General features: G+C 38.8%; 1 protein-coding gene across 3 annotated transcripts in view; it reads left to right on the top strand.

Moving 5' to 3' along the window:
• MTHFD2L (methylenetetrahydrofolate dehydrogenase (NADP+ dependent) 2 like) overlaps nt 1–25,097 on the top strand; it is a 143,870-nt gene that overhangs the window by 10,535 nt on the left and 108,238 nt on the right. For all 3 annotated transcript variants that reach the window (XM_045998110.1, XM_045998112.1, XM_045998111.1), the window contains 2 exons: nt 7,018–7,202; nt 7,987–8,109. In XM_045998110.1, coding sequence (XP_045854066.1) covers nt 7,018–7,202; nt 7,987–8,109 — 308 coding nt within the window. The remainder of the gene's footprint in view (nt 1–7,017; nt 7,203–7,986; nt 8,110–25,097) is intronic.

Below are 25,097 nucleotides of genomic sequence, written 5' to 3'. Positions count from 1 at the left end.
ATTAGAGTGGGCATTCCTGCTCTGAAAGTGATGGGGTCCCAAAGAAGTGGCTCTTGACTGAGGCTCCAGAATCACTTTACCCTTGAATACAACACTGTGGGATTTTACTGTGCTCGATACAACACTGGGATTTTAAGTAGTAGTCTATAGGGAGTGTGCCTGGCAGTTTCTTAGCTGGTTGGTTTCACCAGCCGAGGGTCCTGTCATAGAATCATGACGGGAATTTGTTAGCGTTTGCACTTTTTGTGCAGATCAGAGGCAAAATTGGTTGAGTTTTTCATTAGAATTAAGAACTTTTCATCCCACGTAGTCATAAACTAAGAGAAAAGACAAGCCGCGTAATGGTGATACCTGATACAAGGACCTCGCTGATAGAAGATTAGTGTTCAGAATGTGTAAATAACTACTACAAATTAGACACAGATTAATAATTCATTAGAAAAATGGTCAAAAGTGATGAACAGTCATTCCATAGAAGAGGAGCCCCAAATGGCCCATTAGCCTGTAAGACGGTCAACCTCTAGTAATTAGGGAAATGGATATTATGAGCCCAATTAAATGCCATTTAACTAATTAGTTAAAATTTTTGACAATATCAAGAAAGCAGAACAACAAACTTTTATACCCCACTGGTGGACCTGTGAACTAGTGCAGCAGCTTTGGAGAACAAATTGGCATAAATTGAACATACATATATATCCTATAATCAGCAATTCCATTCTGGTGTGTGTACCTTTATGGAACATATGTATATATTTTGCTTTATGTATCATGTATGTTAGTGTATCTTTAATGTTTCGAGTTACAAACATTGGGTGATAAAGGAAAGCAGTGGAATGATCAACCCACATTTCAGGGTAGTGCTTAATTCTGGGAGAGGCTACGGTTTAGGTAGGAGAGGGTTACAGAACGATTTTGGGATTATGGTGCTACTGTAAACTGGGTAGTAAGGTTGTTAGTTGTATTATTATTTTTCCTTTTCATAAGTTTTATAGGTATTTTCTATCTGTTCTTAATACAGTTCAAGAAGATCTCTTTGGATAACATCTAAAAACCATTTTAAGATGGCTAAATATCCAGAGTACTCCCTCCCATCATTTTACATTACATATGCCTTATTCATCTTTAGCCGTATGCAGGCACATTTTAAATTAAAATTATGTACCTACAACTTTTCATCTCATTTTTTCACTTTATGCAGAATATTTTCACTGCTGTAAACAATACTGCTGTTTTTAGAGTTACTCCTTTCAGTGGCAGCAGAAGAATTACAACAAATTATAATGCAGCGAACAATTCACCTCTGATAATTCCATAAATATTTAGTAAACATATACATGTGCAAAATACCCTTTTGGTGTTAAGAGCATTGTAGTTAATGTGAACTTCCTGCCCCGCACAGCTTTGAGTATAGTGTGTGCGCATAGGGGCCTGGGGCACTGTTTCAACAAGGATTTGCCACACGACAGAAGGTCAGAAGAGAAGGAAGGGTGTTTCTGAAGAGGGAATTGCGTGTGTGAAGGTCCAGAAACAGCAACCTGGCGCGGTGGACAAGTTTAAAGGCAGCTGTGTGTTGTGTGGGACTTTGCGAGCGTAGTGTTCTTCAGCAATGACTTAAAAGAAAGCTCATGCAGGAACTAGTAAGCTACAGGAAATTTGGATTTTAGTTAAAACTGCCTTTTCTCAGTTTTTCTGGTCAAAAATTTTGGAGTCATAACTGACTTCTTTTCCTCATCCTCGCACCTGGTTTCAGTAAATCCAGTGGCTCCATGCTCCTAATTAACTCAGATTCGGACTACTTCGCACCTACACTCCTACCCTCATTGTCCAAGGCACCCTCATCTCTTGCCTGGGATACCACACTCGCCTCTTACTGGTGCCCCCATTCCCCTCTTGCTCCCACAGTCTGTCTTCCACATTTTCACCAGTGATTAAATAATGAGAATTGGGTCATAGCACTCCGCAAAATCACCGAATGGCTTCCTACCTCACAGTGGAAGCCGACATCCTTTTGAAGGTCTGCGGGACCTCATGTGATCTGATGTTCCATGACTTCTCTGACTTGTGTCCTGTCCTGGTACATTTGTTTCTGCGGCAGCCACTAACCTTCTTGCCATTCATCAACTGTGCCAGGCACACTCCTGCCTAAAGTACTGCTCTGTACTTCCTTTGGCCTAGAATTATTTTGTCCAGATAGCCACATGACGTATTCTCTCATTTCCTTCATTTATAATAAAATATCACCCGATTCACTGGAGAAGAGACACCTCACCCATCCATATAAAATGACAATTAAGCCCTGTGCCTGGTTAAGCGTCCAGCTCTTGGTTTTGGCTCAGGTCATGATCTCAGAGTCTTGAAGTTGAGTCCTGAGTTAGCTCGAGCTTCTCTCTCTGTCTCCCTTTGCCCCTCCCCCTGCTCACACATACGCCCACATTCTCTCTGGATGAATGAATGAATGAATGAATGAATGAATGAAATCCTTAAAATGACAACTCTGGCTTCCAGATATGCCCTTTGCCTCTGTTTTTCACACATGGTATGTTAAATATTTGCCTTTTAATAATTTGTCTTCTTTTAAAAAAAATCTGTCTTCTTCATCTAGACTACAGTTCCCATGAAAGTGGGCAGTTTGTTTTGTGTACTGTTATTTATATTTCCTAGAATAGTGCCTGGATAATAGGACATTTTCAGTTTGTATTAATTAAATTAATAAACAAGGAGCTTGAAGTAAGGAGTTTTAACAGGGAACTGGCATGATTACATTTGGAAAACCACTCTGGCTGCAGTGTGGAAAATGGATTGGCAGAGATTGACTTGAGCTGGGGAGAACTCTTAGGAGCTGTGTGCTTCCATGCCTGAGTATTTGCGCTGTTATTGATAATTCAGTATTTTTCAACAATCCGCATGTTGACAAACCTCATTTTCTTATTCACTAAAGACTATGTGAGCCAGATAATATGTGTATTTACTGGTCTTCCAGCATGTGGACTGATACGGGCATCTGCCCTTTGGGCCTCCACTAATGCCAGGTTGCTTCGTTTATCCTTATGTCTTATCTCCCCTCCGAGCCAGGCTTGCCAGGCTCCTTGCCAGGCTCTGCAGGGACTGAGGGAATTGATGGGCTGAGCCAGCTGCTATCAAAAATCCTCAAAGTTCCTATTTAAAATTGGGCGGCAGTCTCCTGGGTGTTTGCCCATAAACACCAACTCAGCCAGGCTGTAACATGTCAGCTGTAATTAGCAAGCTCACTTAGCACATCAGTTCTATAAAGTAAGCCCTGTCACTCTCTCAGATCCCAACATACAGGATACAGTCAAATTTAATCTGTATGTAGATTGTCTCTCTATGGAAACTAGGAATGAGTTTATGCCGTTGCCAACTCTGACATTCTCAGGTCACACAGCTTTTTAATATTCTAAGGCATAATCATCCTGGATTTTGTTTGGTGATTGCCAGTTTCACAGTAGCCTATGAACCAATTATTGTGTGTAACGGAGAATCAGCTAATAAAAGATGTCAGCAGCAGCATTTCTATGCATGTGCTATAAAATGTAACATAGAGCTCAGGTGATTTTGTAATTTAAAACACAAATTGCATGTTTTTAATGATAAAAGTGAATTCTAGTATATTAACAGATAAACCTGCTTCTGTATAGTATTTTACCCCAACTGAATATTGCTGACATAATTTAATTTTTGGAAAGTATTTATTTATTTACTTTAAAGATTTTATTTATTTATTTGACAGAGAGAGAGAGAGATCAAAAGTAGGCAGAGAGGCAGACAGAGAGAGAGAGGGAAGCAGGCTCCCCACTGAGCAGAGAGCCTGATGTGGGACTTGATTGCAGGACCCTGAGATCATGACCTGAGCCGAAGGCAGAGGCTTTAACCCACTGAGCCACCCAGGTGCCCTGGAAAGTATTTATTTTTTACCACCTCTTAGAAGTGAGTCATGTTGGAATAAGTTGCCATATCAGCAGCCTTTAGTAATTTCTAATATAAGAGGACCTAGTTCTCGTAGAATTAAAAGGTCACTTAAATAAATTAGTAAAACTCATAGCACTAGAAATTCATAGTAAATAGTGAAAAAAGTTTGTTGTCTAATCTTGAAGATAAAAATTTAAACTCAGAAATAAGTATTATATCTTGATTTAGTCTATAATATAATTGTGTACTAATCATTAGAATGTGCAAAGACACAAATTACAAAAGCTCACTCAAGAAATAATAGATAACCATAAATAGCCCTCTATATTAAAGAACTTAAATTTGCAGTTGTAAACCTTTCTACAGTGAAAGTTCCAGGACCAATGGCTTCATGGGTGGATTCTACCAAACATTTAAGGAAGAAATAATACCAATTCTGGACAAACTCTTGGGGAAATTTGAAAAAGATGGGATATTTCCTAACTCATTCTGTGAAGGGAGCATCACCCTGATACCAACACTGTACCAAAGACATTACAAGAAAAATAGACAAACACCTCTCATGCACAGAGATACAAAAAATTTTACAAAATTTTAGGTGAAATCCCCAATATCGGGAAAGGATAGTACATTATGACCAAGTGAGGTTTATCCCAGGAATGCCACATTGATTTAACATTTAAAAATCAATCAATGTAATTCATCATATTAACAGACTAAAACCAAAAAAGCATGTGATCTTATAATAGAGACACATAAAAAAGCATTTGACAATATCCTGATATAAAGTTCCATCAAACTAGTGATAGAACTAAGTCATGGAACTAAATGTGTAACCTGAACCCATAAAACTTCCAGGAGGAAACATTGAAGAAAACCTTTGTGACCTTGAGTTAGGCAAAGCTTTCTTATACACATCACCGAAGGCATGCTCCATAAAAGGAAAACTGAATGAAGAACATCAGAATTGAGAACCAATCTCCCAAAGACACAATTAAGAGAATGAAAAGGCAAAGCACCGACCAGGAGAAAATATTTCAAATCATATATTGGTAAAGGACTTGAGCCTAGGAGATATGAATAACTCTCAAAACTCAGTAATAAGGAAACAACCTGTAGAACGATAGGCAAAACATGAAATTACACAGTTCACCAAAGAATAGAGGTAGATGATAAGTAAGTACCTGAATAGGTGTGTAGCATTATTATTCATTATGAGAATGCAAATTAACAGCACAATGAGATACCACCGCATAGCCCACTGAATGTCTAAAATTGGAACGACCAGCCTTACCAAGTTATGGCAAATATGTGGAGCAACTGGAACTCTCATGTACTGCCTGTACAAATGTAAAATGGTACAACCACTATGGAAAACAGATTGAGAGATTCTTACAAATGTAAACATACCTATCATACGACCTAGCCATTCTGCTCCTAGACATTTGCTCAAGAGAAAATATGTGTATACAATGGCTTGTGCATGAGTGTTTATTATATAGCTTTACTTGCCATGACTAAATACTGAAAACAACCCAAGTATCCATCAGCAATTGAGCAGATAAATTTTGATATATCCATACAACGGAAAACTACTCAGCAATAAGAAGAAATGAGCTGTCAATGTATGCAGCAACATGAATGACTCTTAATTATGCTGAGTGAAAGCTGGATAAAATGGAACATGTAGTGCATGATTCCATTTTTGTAAAAGTAATGATGATTCAAACTAATGTATAGTGACAGCAGATAAGGGGTTGCCTGGGGATAGGGAAGGGGGTGTGGCAAGGATGGCAGAATGGCGAGATTATAATGGAGCACCAGGATTCTTTCGAGGGTTTCATTTGCTTGATTGTGGCGACAGTTTCCCAAGAATACACGTATAGTAAAACACCAAATAGCATGCTTTAGTATGTGCCGTATATGTCAGATACGTCAATAAAGCTAACTATTATAAAATTAGGACAGTGGAGCAGGATTGCTACACTGAATTTGCCATAATTTTCCTTGACTTGAAAGCTATGGAATTTTTAGTGAAAAGTAGATATATTAGAAACAAAATTCAGTTTACCTACAGTTCTAAAGTTGTATTGTTTCATCAGTTTATTTCCTCAATTGTTTACCTATGGGAATGATTATTTCAAAACTATACTTTTGTGTTGAAATGAAGAAGTGGTTTTCAAACACGGTCATGCCCAAGAATGTCTGGGGATTTGTTAGATATGCAGATTTCCAGACTGTTCTGAATCATGGGGTAGGAATCTCCAAGTTCACTAAGCTTCTCAGGCAATTTTAGTGTATGTATCTATAGACCACATTTCAGAACCACTTCTTGGTAGAGCAATGTTCATGTCAAAATTGTCGGAAATTGGATGGACACTATGGACCACTGGTGTCAGACTGAAATGGAATATTCTTGAATATTCTTGAGACTGAAATGGAATATTCTTGGTATACACACACATACGCACACACATATACATACACATATACATATTTGTATATATCTACACCAACCTCTTAGAAAGGACAGTTGACTTATTTGAAAGGGGTAGCAAATTTGCATTTTGTTTGTGTTGGTTGATGTTTATGACGCCTGCCCCCATTAGCAAATAAGTGTACAGGTCCTGGAAAAAATTCAGGTGCTATGAGGTTTCCTTTTCTCCTTTTCCTCTTCTGCTTCTTCCCCTTCCTCCTTTTCTTTTCTTCATGATATTCATTGACCTGCCTTTGGTGTTTGTGCAATAATCATGTGCTACATACAGATGTTGCTTTCACCAGGTCTTTCAATAGTGAAAGGACAGGGGTAGGGGGAAGACAGAACCATCTTATACTTTATCAGGTACCTTAAAAAAAATGAACACAGAGTAAGAGTAACCTGAATTCACCACTTTTAACTTTGAGATCACGGAGAGCAAGAAAGCCTTTTCAGTATACGCATTTCTTTGTGCCTTTCTGGGACTGATCGATGGCTGCTCACTTGAACAGTCATAGATGTGTAGTTCACACTTGTACCTCTTACCTTGATGTAACTGAATATTCCTTATTGTATTGTTAGTACTGTACTTATTCTTCTGTTTTCCACAGACATGATGCCATTATTATCTCTGGAACTGAAATGGCCAAACAAATCCAGAAAGAAATACAGAGAGGTGTGGAGTCATGGATTTCCCTTGGGAACAGAAGACCTCACCTCAGTATCATTTTAGTGGGCGATAACCCGGCAAGTCATACTTACGTCAGGAAGAAGATCAGAGCCGCCTCCGCTGTAGGTGGGGATGCATTTTCGTTGTTCTTGTTACTAAATCATGTGTTCTGGAAATATCACACTTCAAATGTGATAATTATCAATGGTAATTGTCAAATAAGTGCTATTTGAATAACATTTACTGTTTTTAACTATTGTTAGAAATTCATTACCAAAGTTTGTGTTCATTTCTTAATCTTTTTCTTCAACTTCCCTACTGAATTCACTCAACATGACTTCAGATCCTATGGTGACATGTCAGGGGAACACTGCACATTTAAAGGGCCCATTTTTAGGCACAGCATAGGGAATTTGGTCAGTGGTATTGTAATAGGGTTGTCTGGTGACAGGTGGGAGCTGCACTTGTGATGAGCACAGCAAAATGAATAGACTTGTCAAATCGCCAGGTTGTACCCCACAAAAACCAATGTAATATTTGTATGTCAACTATATTGCGATTATTTTTAAAAGGCCCATTTTTATTATATCTGGTCGAATCAGATAATAAACCTGGCCAGTTCACTCTGCTGTATTGGTATCTTTACTGTATTCAAATCCACTAACACGAGCTTATCAACAATAAATGCAGTGGGCTACTGGGACAAAAGAACCCATGTGAATCATAAGAAGACGTCTGCGCTATGTGAGAAATCCTTTTTAATGGTGCTTTGAACATCATTTTGTAGAAGGGCCTTTCCTTCCAGTCGGACGGGAGCAGAGGAAACCAATTACACACCGTGTAAGATACCATGAATGGAAAACCATATCTTTGTTAGTCAAGTGACTTTCCGTATTTGATTTTCTTCCAGGGATCTGTAGTGAGATCATTCTAAAACCTAAGGATGTTTCTCAGGAAGAACTTTTGGACATAACTGATCAACTGAATATGGACCCAAGAGTCAGCGGTGTATTAGTTCAGTTGCCACTGCCAGGTACCTAAGGCTCTTCTACATGTCTGCTTTGGTTTTAGGTTAAAAGGCATCTTTTGACATTGTATCATGACACCACGAGTAATTTAGAAAATACATTCATGAAGGGACTAGCTATTAGACTAGCATGTAATTGTTGACAAATCCCAAATGACTGATGCTTACCATGACTGAAACTTGTGAAAGAAAAATTTAGGCAAAAATTACATGCAGTCCTCACTTTACAAAGTAGTGCGAGACCATAAAAATGAGTGTGTAAGCTGAAACCAGGTGAACCGATCTTAAAAATCAATAGGAAAAATAACAGCTGTTCTGTGACCTTTGAAATGTTCTCCCAAAACATTAACTCACTGTGGTTCATAAATGTATAGAGAGATGAAAAAAAAAAAGTAAAACTAATATTTGTTCAGTATACTATAATTTAAAACATTAAAAACATTGAGGGGCTGGGCTCCTGGGTGGCTCAGCCAGTTGAGTGACTACCTTCATCTCAAGTCATGATCCTGGAGTCCTGGGATCAACTCCTGCATCAGGCTCCCTGCTCATTGGGGGGGTCTGCTTCTCCCTCTAACCTCCAACCTCTCATGCTTGCTCACTTGCATTCTCTCTCTCTCTCTCTCATTCAAATAAATAAATAAATAAATAAATAAAATCTAAAAAGCAAAACCAAACGAAACAAAAAACTTCGAGGGGCATCTGGGTGGCTCAGTCAGTTGGGAGTCTGACTGCTGATTTCAGCTCAGGTCATTCTCTCAGGTTTGTGAGATTGAGCCCCACATAGGGCTCCACAATGGGCATGGAGTCTGCTTAAGAGTCTCTCTCCCTCTTCCTCTGCCCCTCCCCACTTCCTCTCTAAAAAACAAATAAATAAACTTAGAAACATTAAGAATTAAAGTTATTTGTTTGCAAAAACTTGATCAGCGGAGTTGAACAGTAACTTGCCTTCTTCTCATCATGTAACTTAAAATATAGTATAGGGCAGGTGTCCTTCCTGTGCCTTGGTGGACTGGATTGTGTATCCCTTTCTAGGTTTGGGTCAGCTTCCATTTTGCCCTTTGTAATCATTTGCCTAGCGATCTTCCCGGGGTTTGTAGTGTTCTTCAGAGTTGTGAAGTATCCCTGAGAGTTTTTTTAATGTGATGCATTATGCTGGTGCCACTTACTCTGGGATGTTGTTGTCCTTTTTGTCACAAGAACCTTCTTCATTTGTGGGAAAGAGTTGGCCTTCACTAAGCTCCGTGGCTCACAGCCGCATTGCTCCCATGGGCGCCGTGTCAACATTCCAGCGTCACCTAGTTCTTGGACAATCCATTTACGCTCAACTAGAATCCTCCCAAAGTGGCTTCATCTTGTCTTCTGCGTTCATGGTCCTTACCTTCCGGTGGGCCGGGGCCTCTGCTGTCTTTGCTTTGCTGTCCCTGTTTCCAGACCTTCTGTCCACATCTCACTTCACTTCGGTGTCGCCGCATTTTCCTTGCTGCCCATCACCTTGACAGGTTACTCCCCTTTGTCAGTGATCTACTTTTGTGAAATGTCACGTGAGCTGCTCGCTGGGAGACGAGGAGGAGAGATGATTTGCCACTTATGTTTGAGCTGAATAACGAACGAGCAGTGACCGGTCACCAACAGATTGGAAGGCAGTGACATGCTCTCACTGACGGCTCATCTCTATTTACATAGTGATTGGAGGACCAGAGGGCCGGCCGCTCTTACATAACCACTGCTCAGTTAATTTACTGCAGCATCTGACATCTGCACTGTGTTATTGGACAACTGATGTTCTTTAACTAAATGGTGGCTCTGAAATTCAGACCTGTTTCAACTGAGTACAGTCAGGACTGCCAGCAGAGCACAGAAGACAGTAATTTTGAATTCTGTGTATTTTGCAGAAAGCAAAAGCTCAATGGTGCTATTGCGTGAGATCTTTGTGTGGTATTAATAGGATACTTTATCCAGCAGTATAAAACAGGATAAAATATCCAGCATAAAATATCCAGCAGTATAAAATCCTATAAAATAGGATACTTTATCCATACTAATGCCTTAGTATGTAAGTTTTGTGCTGTCCAAATTGTACCAGAAATTTACATTTCTAATTCCGAGCGGTTTATTAACATGACAGATTGGTCCCAAAAAATTTGGCAGTGGGCTTAAACCCCAGTTGTTTGGTTTATATTTAAAAAGAATCTTTTTTTTTTTGGCTCTCTATGCCAAGCAATCTTCTTGTGGTTTGGTTTTTTAAATTTCTCCCACCTGGGGCACCTGGGTTGCTTGGTGGGTTAAGCCTCTGCCTTCAGCTGGGATCATGATCTCGGAGTCCTGGGATTGAGTCCCACGTCGGGCTCTCTGCTCAGCGGGGGGCCTGCTTCCCCCTCTCTTTCTCTGCCTGCCTCTCTGCCTACTTGTGATCTCTCTCTGTCAAATAAATAAAATCTTAAAAAAAATTTCTCCCACCTGTATTTGTATTGAATTCAAATAGTTATAAAAATGTCACAAATTTATAAATTTACAAATTTAAAACATTAGATTGAGTTTCTCTTAAAAATTAAGTTTCTGTCTGTAGAAATTTTACCATTTTGGGGCAACCTTTCACATTTGGCGAATTTATTAGAAAATTGCCACTAGATGGCACTGTTGATCTGTCTGTACTAAATAAATTGCTTTGTTCTGTGTTCAGTTTAGATGGTAAGAAGCACAGAGGCAAAGGGACCCTGGTAATAACAAATATCTGGGTGCTCCAAGAAAGGACAATTCTCTCTCTCTTTTTTTTTTTTCTTTACTTATTGGAGAGATAGATAGACCCCAGAGCTAGAGGGAGAGAATACAAGCAGGGCCAGGGGCAGAGGGAGAAGCAGACTCCCCGCCAAGGGGGAGCCCAATGCGGAGCTCAATCCCAGAGCTCTGAGAACATGACCTGGGCGGAAGGCAGGTGCTTAACCCCTGAACCACCCAGGTGACGCAAGAAAGGACAATTCTCTATCTTGCTGAAAAGCCACTCATATACGAAATAATACTGACTGAAATGTATTACATTAAGCATTTATTATGTCTTGGGCACTTGCATGTATTACTTCACTGAATCCTCACGATAACCCTTAGGGGTTGGAGCTATTATGGACATTTTACTAATGAAGGATTTGAAGCAAGGAGTGGTTGAGTCACTTCCCTTAAGGCCACTGGAGCTGGTAAGTAAGTGAGCTGGGAGGTGAGTCCAGAAGACTGGCTCCTGATGCCATTACTTTCAACTATTATGTTACCCCTCACCAGCACATCAGCATTAGCCAGTGAGTAATGTGTTGTTCTATGTGACAAGTATTCCCTGACAGGGAGAGTTTTATCTAATCCTCAAGGCAGCCTTATGAGTAGGGATTTTCTTCTGTATTTTATATATGAGGAGACTCATCTATATTACTTACCCCACTTAATCTACAAGATACTGGGACATATGGTATGTTGATCAGCAGAAAAAGCTGGTTATCATAAAACAATGCATATTTACCTTAAATATTGTATTATAACATAAATCATTTAAATACTCATTCATTCATCAATCTTTTGATGGGGGTCCCCAGCTCTTTGGAACCTACTGATTGGAATTTTGAATCATTCTCTGGCATTAATAATACCTGCGATTCATTGCCTCTCATTTTAAGTTTGAGATGAAGCTATCTCAGTGAAAATTCATATTGATTTTTAAAAAACCCCCCATCTGGGGCTCCTGGGTGGCTCAGTCAGTTAAGCATCGGACTCCTGATTTTGACACAGGTCATGATCTCATGGTTGTGAGATTGAGCCCCACTTCAGGATCAGAACTCAGTGTGGAGTCTACTTGGGATTCTCTACCTCTCCTTCCCCTCTGCCTTTTTGTGCTCTCTAAATAAATAGATAGATAAATAGATAGATAAATTTTTTTTAAGATTTTATTTATTTGACAGAGATCACAAGTAGGCAGAGAAGCAGGCGGGGGGGGGGGGGGAAGCAGGCTCCCCGTTGAGCAGAGACCCCCGATGTGGGGCTTGATCCCAGGACTCTGGGATCATGACCTGAGCCCAGCAGAGGCTTAACCCACTGAGCCACCCAGGCGCCCCAATAAAATATTTTTTAAATCTCCAAATCTTAAAAAAAACAAAAACAAAAAAACTCCTTCTTTCAAGATATGTCTCCAAAGGCAAAGGAAACAAAAGCAAAGATGAACTTTTGGGACTTCATCAAGATCAAAAGCTTCTGCACAGCAAAGGAAACAGTCAACAAAGCAAAAAGGCAACCCACAGAATGGGAGAAGATGTTTGCAAATGACAGTACAGACAAAAGGTTGATATCCAGAGTCTATAAAGAACTCTTCAAGCTCAACTCACACAAAACAGATAATCATATCAAAAAATGGGCAGAAGATATGAACAGACACTTCTCCAATGAAGACATACAAATGGCTATCAGACACATGAAAAAATGTTCATCATCACTAGCCATCAGGGAAATTCAAATTAAAACCACATTGAGATATCACCTGACACCAGTTAGAATGGCCAAAATTAGCAAGACAGGAAACAACGTGTGTTGGAGAGAATGTGGAGAAAGGGGAACCCTCTTAGACTGTTGGTGGGAATGCAAGTTGGTGCAGCCACTTTGGAGAACAGTGTGGAGATTCCTCAAGAAATTAAAAATAGAGCTTCCCTATGACCCTGCAATTGCACTACTGGGTATTTACCCTAAAGATGCAGATGTAGTGAAAAGAAGAGCCATCTGTACCCCAATGTTTATAGCAGCAATGGCCACGGTCGCCAAACTGTGGAAAGAACCAAGATGCCCTTCAACGGATGAATGGATAAGGAAGATGTGGTACATATACACGATGGAGTATTATGCCTCCATCAGAAAGGATGAATAGCCAACTTTTGTAGCAACATGGATGGGACTGGAAGAGATTATGCTGAGTGAAATAAGTCAAGCAGAGAGAGTCAAGTATCATATGGTTTTAGTTATTTGTGGAGCATAACAAAGAACATGGAGGACATGGGAAGATGGAGAGGAGAAGGGAGTTGAGGGAAATTGGAAGGGAAGATGAACCATGAGAGATTATCACTCTGAAAAACAACCAGAGGGTTTTGAAGGGGCCGGGGGGTGGGAGGTTGGGGACTCAGGTGGTGGGTAATAGGGAGGGCACGTACTGCATGGAGCACTGGGTGTGGTGCAAAAACAATGAATACTGTTACGCTGAAAATAAATTTAAAGACAAAACAAACAAACAAAAAAAAACTCGAAATCTTCATGATTGTCTTGTCCATATCGAAATCCTTACTAATTCATTTTAGTTCTCAAGAGTCTTTCCAAAATATTCAGTTTAGTTTTTATAGAAATAGCAACTGTTTTCTTCTCACACTCATTGTTATTATTATATTTTATTGTATTTTATTTATTATATATTTTGTCTATACTATTTTTAATTAAAGTACATATTTATTGTGAAAGAACCAGCAAAAACAGTTTAAGAAATACACACAGTTGTCACTTGAGTATCATGAAGTTCAACTGGTATGGGCAGGAGTTAAAAACACTGCTTTCTGGTTTCTTCTTCAAGCCCTGAGCATTAGCTTCCAAGTTTTACAGAAGAAATGGAACTCCTTTAGTCATTTTGGTAGGTTGGCTATGTGGAAGCAGGTTGGGATACCCCCTCCCATCTAGGTCTTAATAAGATGATTGCAACAAATCAGTGAAACAATGAGCAAATGAGCAAATGAGATGATTCTCGTTGATCACACCTCTAGTTTTCTATCATTTGCTTAATAATTTGGATTCTAAATTATGTCGTGATTAGAAAAGGGAGGTTATTTTTCACAATTAGGGCAGTATCTTGAGTAAAAGAAATTCTAACTTAGAATTATAATTCTGTTGTTGCAGGAAAAGTTTGCATAAGATTAATCAGAGTATACAAACAGCTTCCATGCATCTCATTTGGATAAAAACCAAAGAAATGAGATAGAATTCTGCCTTGTTCAGTGGTAATAAGTCTGTCTCAGGACAGACCCCCTTTTATGTTCCAAAGGTATTCAGATTTGGTTAGGATTGGAGGTATTCAGGATATAACTGTGTGTCTGCAGTCATGCAGCCTGACTGTTTTTCCTGAAGCTGATCCACAAACAACAGAGAAATAAAAACAATCACATGAGATGCTTGCCTACTCCTATCCTGACTGTGTGTGGTCTGTTAGCATCATAAGTGGTCATTTTGTCAAGGCCAAAAAGATGTCTTCTATTCATGTTTTGTATATTTTTTCTCCTAATCAGGTATTATTTGTGTTTAGCTTTTATTGAGTTATATCTATTGAAGTGATATTATGTTAAAATTTATGTCATTTGTAGGATATGTATCAGTATGTAATGTGAAAAAAAAGTCTGAAATAATGAGCTTTAAACATTGAGAGCCATTCTTTTCTAACTAAAACAATGAAGAGAAATTAAAATATCTAGAAGCTTAAAGTGTGCTGGAAATTTGCCATAAATATTTGTTATAGTATGCGATTTGGTACAGGAGAAGTTTGGATTAAATGGATTTCAATTATATGAACTGCATGAAAGCATTCAGATATAAGCCTATAAACAGCAAGCACTAAATGATATTTTAATGTGATGTTTTACTATTGCTTTATGACAACAAATATTACTGGTATGTGTAATTGCAAATATTTACCATTTACTATTGCCAGGCACTGTTCCAAAGTGTTTTCTATATAGTAAATAATTTAATACCCACAACAACTCTTACCAGTAGGTGCTATTTTTTTTTTTTTTTTCAATCTGTGGTGTATAGTTAAGGATATGATGTGAACTGAGAATCTTGTGTGAGGTCAGGGAGGTAGTGAGTCATAGCAATGCCAGGAGAATGAATGATAGTGTCCTTTCAGCCATAATCCTCATCTTACAACGGAGAATGCAAGGCAGGTGTCGAGAGAGACGCTTGCTCATCTCCTGATGTTTTCTTGCTTTTTGAAGTCTACTTTTCATCTGTTTCTAAAACAAAATTATTAGGTAGAATGGGAAAACTCATTCTGTCTTATCTATCTTATTGTAACATAGTTTTTCAACTGTTTCCCTTTAATTATCAAGGTTGAAGTCTTTGATATTAACATCTTCCAATTCATGTAAGAGGATTAAACAGAAAAATTAGAATGAAATTTAGGATTAAAGGATTAAATCTGGAGGAATTGAGTAAGAAAAGTTAGAGTTTATTGTGTTGATTTAACAAAAATAAACTTTTCTAATAATTAGTAGGCATAAAAATGGGGATATTGACCTAAGTAGTAAAGATATAGATATATGCATTGTCTAAAACTTAATTATTTATTTGGAGAAAAAAGTCTTGGCCATATTGCTTTTCTTAAGAGATTATACAATTTATGTATACAGAATACTTATTGCTCTATTTTTAATGTTCTTGATAAGAGTAGGAAATTTCATCATTCTGGACTTCTTCATGTTTGTAGAGCCATTTATTCTGTTTATTTCTAACTGATTTCCAAATTTTGACTAGAACTTTATTACAACATTTTCGCTCTTTCTCTAGGAAGAAAGCCCAGTTCTGTGTCTGAGTCTTTGGGACAGTTCCACATGGAATATTTTATTACTTTTTTAGTAATATGTTTCCTCCACTAGACTGCTAGTTCCACCAAAGTAGGGAGAATTGCAGTTAATATTTTATTCTGAAATCCACTCTATCATGGTAGACTTTTAGTGAATGTTGCTGTTGGAATGACTGAAACCTGTAGCTTCCCAGCGACTGCTTTTTTTGTTTGTTTTAATTCAAGTCTCATCCTTCTGCATATTTTCTAAGAGTGGTGTATAAGTTCTGACACTGTTCAAGATTTGATGAGGATCTTTTATCTCTGTACCCCTAAAATCTTTCTATACCTATAGTATTTATTATATAGAAGACATGCCAGGATAATGCACATTTATTACATGAATGGGGCTTTAACCTCTGACCTCTTAACTATATTGATTCTCTTCCAAACATACCAGAACTACTTCTTTCTACCCTTCAGGTCTTAGCTTAAATGCCATGGCCTCACAGAGCTCTTCCCAGCTCACGCCCTCTGAAATTATTTTAATTCTGTTATTCTTAGTTTCAATGCTGCCTTTTTCTGTGGAGAAAAAGTTCTCCAATAGCCAATGCTCCCTCACATGTCCCAGCTTCTCAGAGCAACTAGGATGTGGCCATGTGACTACTCTCTACTGGATTTTGAGGGGAAGTGACTTCTTTAGAGCCATTTCTGGACTGAGAATGGCTAAAAGCTTTTGTGCTCCCTTGCTACTCCTCTTTTTGTTGCAGTTATCATGGAAGCAAGGTGTTATGAATGATTATAGATTTTAAGAAGGAGGGAAGTGGGATTCTTTTGGAGCTTTACATGAATAAGAATTAAGTATCCTTTCATAAGTGACTCAGATTTCAGATTAAAACACATGCACACATACACATACTCTTGATGACAACTATAAACCTACAGATCTAAGAAGCTCAACAAACTTCAAGCCATACAATATGAAGAAAACTATACCAAAAACATCATAATCAACTTGTTCCAAAACAGTGTGATAGGAAAAATATTAAAAGTAGCGGGGTGGTGGGGGGGGCTGCATTAACATATAGGGGAAAACAAAGATGAAAGACAGCAGGTTTCTTGTTAGAAACAATGTAAGCTAGTAAACAAGTGGATAGCTTGAGCTTTAAAGTGTTGAAAAGGAAAAAAACCTGTCAATCATGAATTCTATACTCAGTGAAACTGTCTTTTAAAACAAAGGCAAGATAAAGTACTTTTTTCAGAAATTTAGGGAGAGGAACACCCAGACAGAGCTGAAAATAATCATCAGCAGATGATTAGTACAGACCCATAGTACAAAAAAATGTTAAAGGAAGTCCTTTGGACAGAAGGAGGTGATAGCAGGTAAAAATACATGTCTATCCAAAGGAATGAAGAACACCGGAAATGGTAGCTACGTGAGTAAATACATATCATATTTTTCTTATCATTCAAATCATCTTAGAATTGATATTTAACCAAAACAAAAACCATGTAATATGTGGCTTGTAACATAAATAAAACTAAAATGTACAACAATAGCATAAAAGTTAGGAGAGCAGAATGGTAGGATATTAATGTTAGATTTTTATACTGTATGGAAGTTATATATCACTTGAGGATACACTGAGATAAATTAAGAGTATATAATAGAACCACAAGTGACCACTAAAACACACACACACACACACACACACACACAATAAAGCGTTATAGTTAGTAAACCAATTAAGGAAATAAAATGAAATCATTAAAAATAATTGTTCTAAAGGAAAGAAGAAAAAGGGGGAAAAGACAATAGTGAAATCACATATAAAGATGATAATTTTAATCGCATAAAATATAATGTTGTAAATAACCCAATAAAATGTCAGAGGTTGTTAGATTGGATAAAAACAAGAGCCAACTGTATGCTGCATGTGAAAAACACACTTCAAGTATAAAAACACAGAGAAGTTATTAGCAAGGATGGAAAAGATATACCATGCTAACACCAATAAAAAGAAAATTAGAATGGTTATGTTAATATCAGGCAAAGTGTATTTTAGAGCAATGAATATTATCTGGGAGTAAAAAGGTCATGCCACAGTAATAAAATTTATCAATTTTATTGATAATTTTATTGATATTGGTAAAATAAATTTATCAAAAAGAAATAATCTTTTTTTTTTTTGAAGAGTTTATTTTATTTGACAGAGAGACACAGTGAGAGAGGGAACACAAGCAGAGGGAGTGGGAGAGGGAGAAGCAGCTTCCCTCTGAGCAGTGAACCTGATGCAGGGCTCAATCCCAGGACCCTGGGATCGTGACCTGAGCTGTAGGCAGATGCTTAATGACTGAGCCACCCAGGTGCCCCAGAAATAACAATTTTAATCACTTACATACCTAAGAAGAAAGCTGCAATAAAAAACTAATAGAATTGCAAGAAAAATAGACAAATCCAAAATTACAATCATAGATTTCAATATTTGTTTCTCAATAATTGAGAAAACAGAAAATCTATGAGGATTTCGATTTGACCTAATTGACATTTGTAGACCACTATCCCTGCAAATGACAGAATACACATTTTTTTCTTAGGTTTACATAGAACATTTACCAAGAAATAATGTATTCTAGACCATAAAACAAATCTCAAATATAAAAAGATTCATGTTGCCCAGAGTGTTTTCCCTGACTGCAATGGAATTAAATTTAAAATAACTAATAGAAAAATATCTGGAAATTTCCAAGTACTTAGAAATAATACCCTTCTAAATAACCCATGCATTGAATTAAAAAAAGGTAAGTTAGAGGGGCTCAGTGGTTTAAGCCTCTGCCTTCAGCTCAGGTCATGATCTCAGGGTCCTGGGATCGAGCCCCGCATCAGGCTCCCTGCTCAGCGGGAGCCTGCTTCCCCCTCTCTCTCTGCCTGCCTCTCTGCCTACTTGTGATCTCTCTCTCTGTCAAATAAATAAATAAATTCTTTAAAAAAAAAAAGTAAGTTAGAAATTATTTTTAACTTTTTTTTTTTCCATTTTATTTATTTTTTCAGCGTAACAGTATTCATTCTTTTTGCACAACACCCAGTGCTCCATGCAAAACGTGCCCTCCCCATTACCCACCACCTGTTCCCCCAACCTCCCACCCCTGACCCTTCAAAACCCTCAGGTTGTTTTTCAGAGTCCATAGTCTTTTATGGTTCGCCTCCCCTCCCCAATGTCCATAGCCCGCTCCCCCTCTCCCAATCCCACCTCCCCCCAGCAACCCCCAGTTTGTTTTGTGAGATTAAGAGTCATTTATGGTTTGTCTCCCTCCCAATCCCATCTTGTTTCATTTATTCTTCTCCTATCCCCCTACCCCCCCATGTTGCTTCTCCATGTCCTCATATCTGGGAGATCATATGATAGTTGTCTTTCTCCGATTGACTTATTTCACTAAGCATGATACGCTCTAGTTCCATCCACGTTGTCGCAAATGGCAAGATTTCATTTCTTTTGATGGCTGCATAGTATTCCATTGTGTATATATACCACATCTTCTTTATCCATTCATCTGTTGATGGACATCTAGGTTCTTTCCATAGTCTGGCTATTGTAGACATTGCTGCTATAAACATTCGGGTACACGTGCCCCTTCGGATCACTATGTTTGTATCTTTAGGGTAAATACCCAGTAGTGCAATTGCTGGGTCATAGGGTAGTTCTATTTTCAACATTTTGAGGAACCTCCATGCTGTTTTCCAGAGTGGTTGCACCAGCTTGCATTCCCACCAACAGTGGAGGAGGGTTCCCCTTTCTCCACATCCTCTCCAGCATCTGTCATTTCCTGACTTGTTAATTTTAGCCATTCTGACTGGTGTGAGGTGATATCTCATTGTGGTTTTGATTTGTATTTCCCTGATGCCGAGTGACGTGGAGCACTTTTTCATGTGTCTGTTGGCCATCTGGATGTCTTCTTTGCAGAAATGTCTGTTCATGTCCTCTGCCCATTTCTTGATTGGATTGTTTGTTCTTTGGGTGTTGAGTTTGCTAAGTTCCTTATAGATTTTGGATACTAGCCCTTTATCTGATATGTCGTTTGCAAATATCTTCTCCCATTCTGTCAGCTGTCTTTTGGTTTTGTTAACTGTTTCCTTTGCTGTGCAAAAGCTTTTGATCTTGATGAAATCCCAATAGTTCATTTTTGCCCTTGCTTCCCTTGCCTTTGCCGTTGTTCCTAGGAAGATGTTGCTGCGGCTGAGGTCGAAGAGGTTGCTGCCTGCATTCTCCTCAAGGATTTTGATGGATTCCTTTCTCACATTGAGGTCCTTCATCCATTTGGAATCTATTTTCGTGTGTGGTGTAAGGAAGTTGTCCAATTTCATTTTTCTGCATGTGGCTGTCCAATTTTGCCAGCACCATTTATTGAAGAGGCTGTCTTTTTTCCATTGGACATTCTTTCCTGCTTTGTCGAAGATGAGTTGGCCATAGAGTTGAGGGTCGATTTCTGGGCTCTCTATTCTGTTCCACTGATCTATGTGTCTGTTTTTGTGCCAGTACCATGCTGTCTTGATGATGACAGCTTTGTAATAGAGCTTGAAGTCCGGAATTGTGATGCCACCAACTTTGGCTTTGTTCTTCAATATTCCTTTGGCTATTCGAGGTCTTTTCTGGTTCCATATAAATTTTAGGATTATTTGTTCCATTTCTTTGAAAAAAATGGATGGTATTTTGATAGGGATTGCATTAAATGTGTAGATTGCTTTAGGTAGCATAGACATTTTCACAATATTTATTCTTCCAATCCAGGAGCATGGAACATTTTTCCATTTTTTTGTGTCTTCCTCAATTTCTTTCATGAGTACTTTATAATTTTCTGTGTATAGATTCTTAGTCTCTTTGGTTAGGTTTATTCCTAGGTATCTTATAGTTTTGGGTACAATTGTGAATGGGATTGACTCCTTAATTTCTCTTTCTTCAGTCTTGTTGTTGGTGTACAGAAATGCAACTGATTTCTGTGCATTGATTTTATATCCCGACACTTTACTGAATTCCTGTACAAGTTCTAGCAGTTTTGGAGTGGAGTCTTTTGGGTTTTCCACATATAGTATCATATCATCTGCGAAGAGTGATAGTTTGACTTCTTCTTTACCAATTTGGATGCCTTTAATTTCTTTTTGTTGTCTGATTGCTGAGGCTAGGACTTCTAATACTATGTTGAATAGCAGTGGTGATAATGGACATCCCTGCCGTGTTCCTGACTTTAATGGAAAAGCTTTCAGTTTTTCTCCATTGAGAATGATATTTGCGGTGGGTTTTTCATAGATGGCTTTGATAATATTGAGGTATGTGCCCTCTATCCCTACACTTTGAAGAGTTTTGATCAGGAAGGGATGCTGTACTTTGTCAAATGCTTTTTCAGCATCTATTGAGAGTATCATATGGTTCTTGTTCTTTCTTTTATTAATGTGTTCTATCACATTGATTGATTTGCGGATGTTGAACCAACCCTGCAGCCCTGGAATAAATCCCACTTGATCGTGGTGAATAATCCTTTTAATGTACTGTTGAATCCTATTGGTTAGTATTTTGGCGAGAATTTTTGCGTCTGTGTTCATCAAGGATATTGGTCTGTAGTTCTCTTTTTTGGTGGGATCCTTGTCTGGTTTTGGGATCAAGGTGATGCTGGCCTCATAGAATGAGTTTGGAAGTTTTCCTTCCATTTCTATTTTTTGGAACAGTTTCAGGAGAATAGGAATGAGTTCTTCTTTAAATGTTTGGTAGAATTCCCCTGGGAAGCCATCTGGCCCTGGGCTTTTGTTTGTTTGGAGATTTTTGATGACTGTTTCAATCTCCTTACTGGTTATGGGCCTGTTCAGGTTTTCTATTTCTTCCTGGTTCAGTTGTGGTAGTTTATATGTCTCTAGGAATGCATCCATTTCTTCCAGATTGTCCAATTTGTTGGCGTAGAGTTGCTCATAGTATGTTCTTATAATTGTCTGTATTTCTTTGGTGTTAGTTGTGATCTCTCCTCTTTCATTCATGATTTTATTGATTTGGGTCCTTTCTCTTTTCTTTTTGATGAGTCTGGCCAGGGGTTTATCAATCCTATTGATTCTTTCAAAGAACCAGCTCCTAGTTTCATTGATTTTTTCTATTGTTTTTTTGGTTTCTATTTCATTGATTTCTGCTCTGATCTTTATGATTTCTCTTCTCCTGCTGGGTTTAGGGTTTCTTTCTTGTTCTTTCTCCAGCTCCTTTACGCGTAGGGTTAGGTTGTGTACTTGAGACCTTTCTTGTTTCTTGAGAAAGGCTTGTACCGCTGTATATTTTCCTCTCAGGACTGCCTTTGCTGTGTCCCACAGATTTTGAACTGTTGTGTTTTCATTATCATTTGTTTCCATGAATTTTTTCAATTCTTCTTTAATTTCCTGGTTAGCCCATTCATTCTTTAGAAGGATGCTGTTTAGTCTCCATGTATTTGGGTTCTTTCCAGCTTTCATCTTGTGATTGAGTTCTAGCATCAGAGCATTGTGGTCTGAAAATATGCAGGGAATAATCCCAATCTTTTGATACCGGTTGAGACCTGATTTGTGACCCAGGATGTGATCTATTCTGGAGAAGGTTCCATGTGCACTAGAGAAGAATGTGTATTCTGTTGCTTTGGGATGAAATGTTCTGAATATATCTGTGATGTCCATCTGGTCCAGTGTGTCATTTAAGGCCTTTATTTCCTTGTTGATCTTTTGCTTGGATGATCTGTCCATTTCAGTGAGGGGAGTGTTAAAGTCCCCTACTATTATTGTATTATTATTGATGTGTTTCTTTGATTTTGTTATTAATTGGTTGATATAGTTGGCTGCTCCCACGTTAGGGGCATAGATATTTAAAATTGTTAGATCTTCTTGTTGGACAGACCCTTTGAGTAGGATATAGTGTCCTTCCTCATCTCTTATTATAGTGTTTGGCTTAAAATCTAATTGATCTGATATAAGGATTGCCACCCCAGCTTTCCTCTGATGCCCATTAGCATGGTAAATTGTTTTCCACCCCCTCACTTTCAATCTGGAGGTGTCTTCGCGTCTAAAATGAGTTTCTTGTAGGCAACATACTGATGGGTTTTGTTTTTTTATCCATTCTGATACCCTGTGTCTTTTGATTGGGGCATTTAGCCCATTAACATTCAGGGTAACTATTGAGAGATATGAATTTAGTGCCATTATTAGCCTGTAAGGTGACTGTTACTGTATATTGTCTCTGTACCTTTCTGATCTACTACTTTTAGGCTCTCTCTTTGCTTAGAGGACCCCTTTCAATATTTCCTGGAGACCTGGTTTGGTGTTTGCAAATTCTTTCAGTTTTTGTTTGTCCTGGAAGATTTTGATCTCTCCTTCTATTTTCAATGATAGCCTAGCTGGATAGAGTATTCTTGGCTGCATGTTTTTCTCGTTGAGTGCTCTGAATATATCATGCCAGCTCTTCCTGGCCTGCCAGGTCTCTGTGGATAAGTCTGCTGCCAATCTAATATTTTTACCATTGTATGTTACAGACTTCTTTTCTCGGGCTGCTTTCAGGATTTTCTCTTTGTCACTAAGACTTGTCAATTTACTATTAGGTGACGGGGTGTGGACCTATTCTTGTTGACTTTGAGGGGGGTTCTCTGCATCTCTTGGATTTTGATGCTTGTTCCCTTTGCCATATTAGGGAAATTCTCTCCAATGATTCTCTCCAATAGACCTTCTGCTCCCCTCTCTGTTTCTTCTTCTTCTGGAATCCCAATTACTCTAATGTTGTTTCGTCTTATGGTGTCACTTATCTCTCGAATTCTCCCCTCATGGTCCAGTAGCTGTTTGTCCCTCTTTTGCTCGGCTTCCTTATTCTCTGTCATTTGGTCTTCTATATCACTAATTCTTTCTTCTGCCTCATTGATCCTAGCAGTGAGAGCCTCCATTTTTGATTGCACCTCATTAATAGCTTTTTTGATTTCAACTTGGTTAGATTTTAGTTCTTTAATTTCTCCAGAAAGGGTTTTAATATCTCCAGAGAGGGTTTCTCTAATATCTTCCGTGCCTTTTTCGAGCCCAGCTAGAATGTTCAGAATCGTCATTCTGAACTCTTGATCTGACATAGTACCAATGTCTGTGTTGATTAGGTCCCTAGCCTTCGGTACTGTCTCTTGTTCTTTTGTTTGTGGTGATTTTTTCCGCCTTGTCATTTTGTCCAGATAAGAGGATATGAAAGAGCAAATAAACTACTAATAGGGTGGCAAAGACCCCGGAAAAATGTGCTGTAACCAAATCAGAAGAGACCCCAAATTGTGGGGGGGAGAAAGGGGATAAAAAACAGGTTCTGAAAAAAAAAGAAAAAAAAAAAAAGAAAAGAAAAAAATTTAAAAAATAAAACAAATAAAAAAATATAAAAAAGAAAGAAAAAATATATATATTTAGATGAACTAGTCAAAAAACGTTAAAAAAGAAAAGGGTAAAAGTTTTAAAAAAATTTAGCAGAAGAAGAAAAAAGAAAAAAGAAAAAAAAATTGAAAAAAGAAAAAAAAAATTGAAGTAGCCGCAAGACTAAAGAATCATGGGGAGAAAGCCATGAGTTCCGTGCTTTGCTTTCTCCTCCTCTGGAATTGCTCTGCTGTCTTAGGAATTGAATCTGCTTTCTCCTTGATAGATGAACTTCGTCCTGGCTGGATATTTTGTTGATCTTCTGGGAGAGGGGCCTGTTGTAGTGATTCTCAAGTGTCTTTGCCTGAGGCGGGATTGCACCGCCCTTACCGGCGGCCAGACTAAGTAATCGGCTCGGGTTCGCTTTTGGGAGCTTCTGTTCCCTGAACGCTTTCCGTAGAGTTCCGGAGGACGGGAATGAAAATGGCGGCCTCCCAGTCTCCGGCCCGGAGGAGCCGAGAGCCTGGGGCCCCACTCCTCAGTGCGCCCCCAGAGGACAGCACCCAATCACTCCCGTATCCCCAGCCTCTAGCCGCGCTCCGAGCTCACCCAGCCCGCGACCAGTTCAAGGTAACCCCGAGCTGAGAGTTCAGTCCTCGGCTCTGTCTTTGCAGCCGGTTTCTCCGTTCTAATACCTGCGAGCTCTCCGACACTCTGACACCCCCGATCCTTCTGTGACCTTGCGGGGCCTGGGGCCACGCTGTCCCCGCGTGGGCTTCACCCCGGTTTAGCCCCTGGAGCAATGTCCCTCAGTGGAACAGACTTTTAAAAGTCCTGATTTTGTGCTCCGTTCCTCCGCCGCTTGCCGGGAGCCGGCCCCTCCCCCCGCGGTCTATCTTCCCGTCGTTTTATATTCACTTCTCCCCCAGTCCTACCTTTCAGAAAGTGATTGATTTTCTGTTTCTAGAGTTGCTGTTCTTCTTCTCTTCGCTCTCCCGTTGGATTTGTAGGTGTTTGCAATGTTTAGATAAGCTATCGAGCTGATCTCCTGTTACCTGATGTAGTCTC

This window comes from Meles meles, chromosome 2, assembly GCF_922984935.1.
Source record: "Meles meles chromosome 2, mMelMel3.1 paternal haplotype, whole genome shotgun sequence".
NCBI lineage: Eukaryota > Metazoa > Chordata > Mammalia > Carnivora > Mustelidae > Meles > Meles meles.
This window is presented reverse-complemented; position numbering and strand designations above follow the sequence as displayed.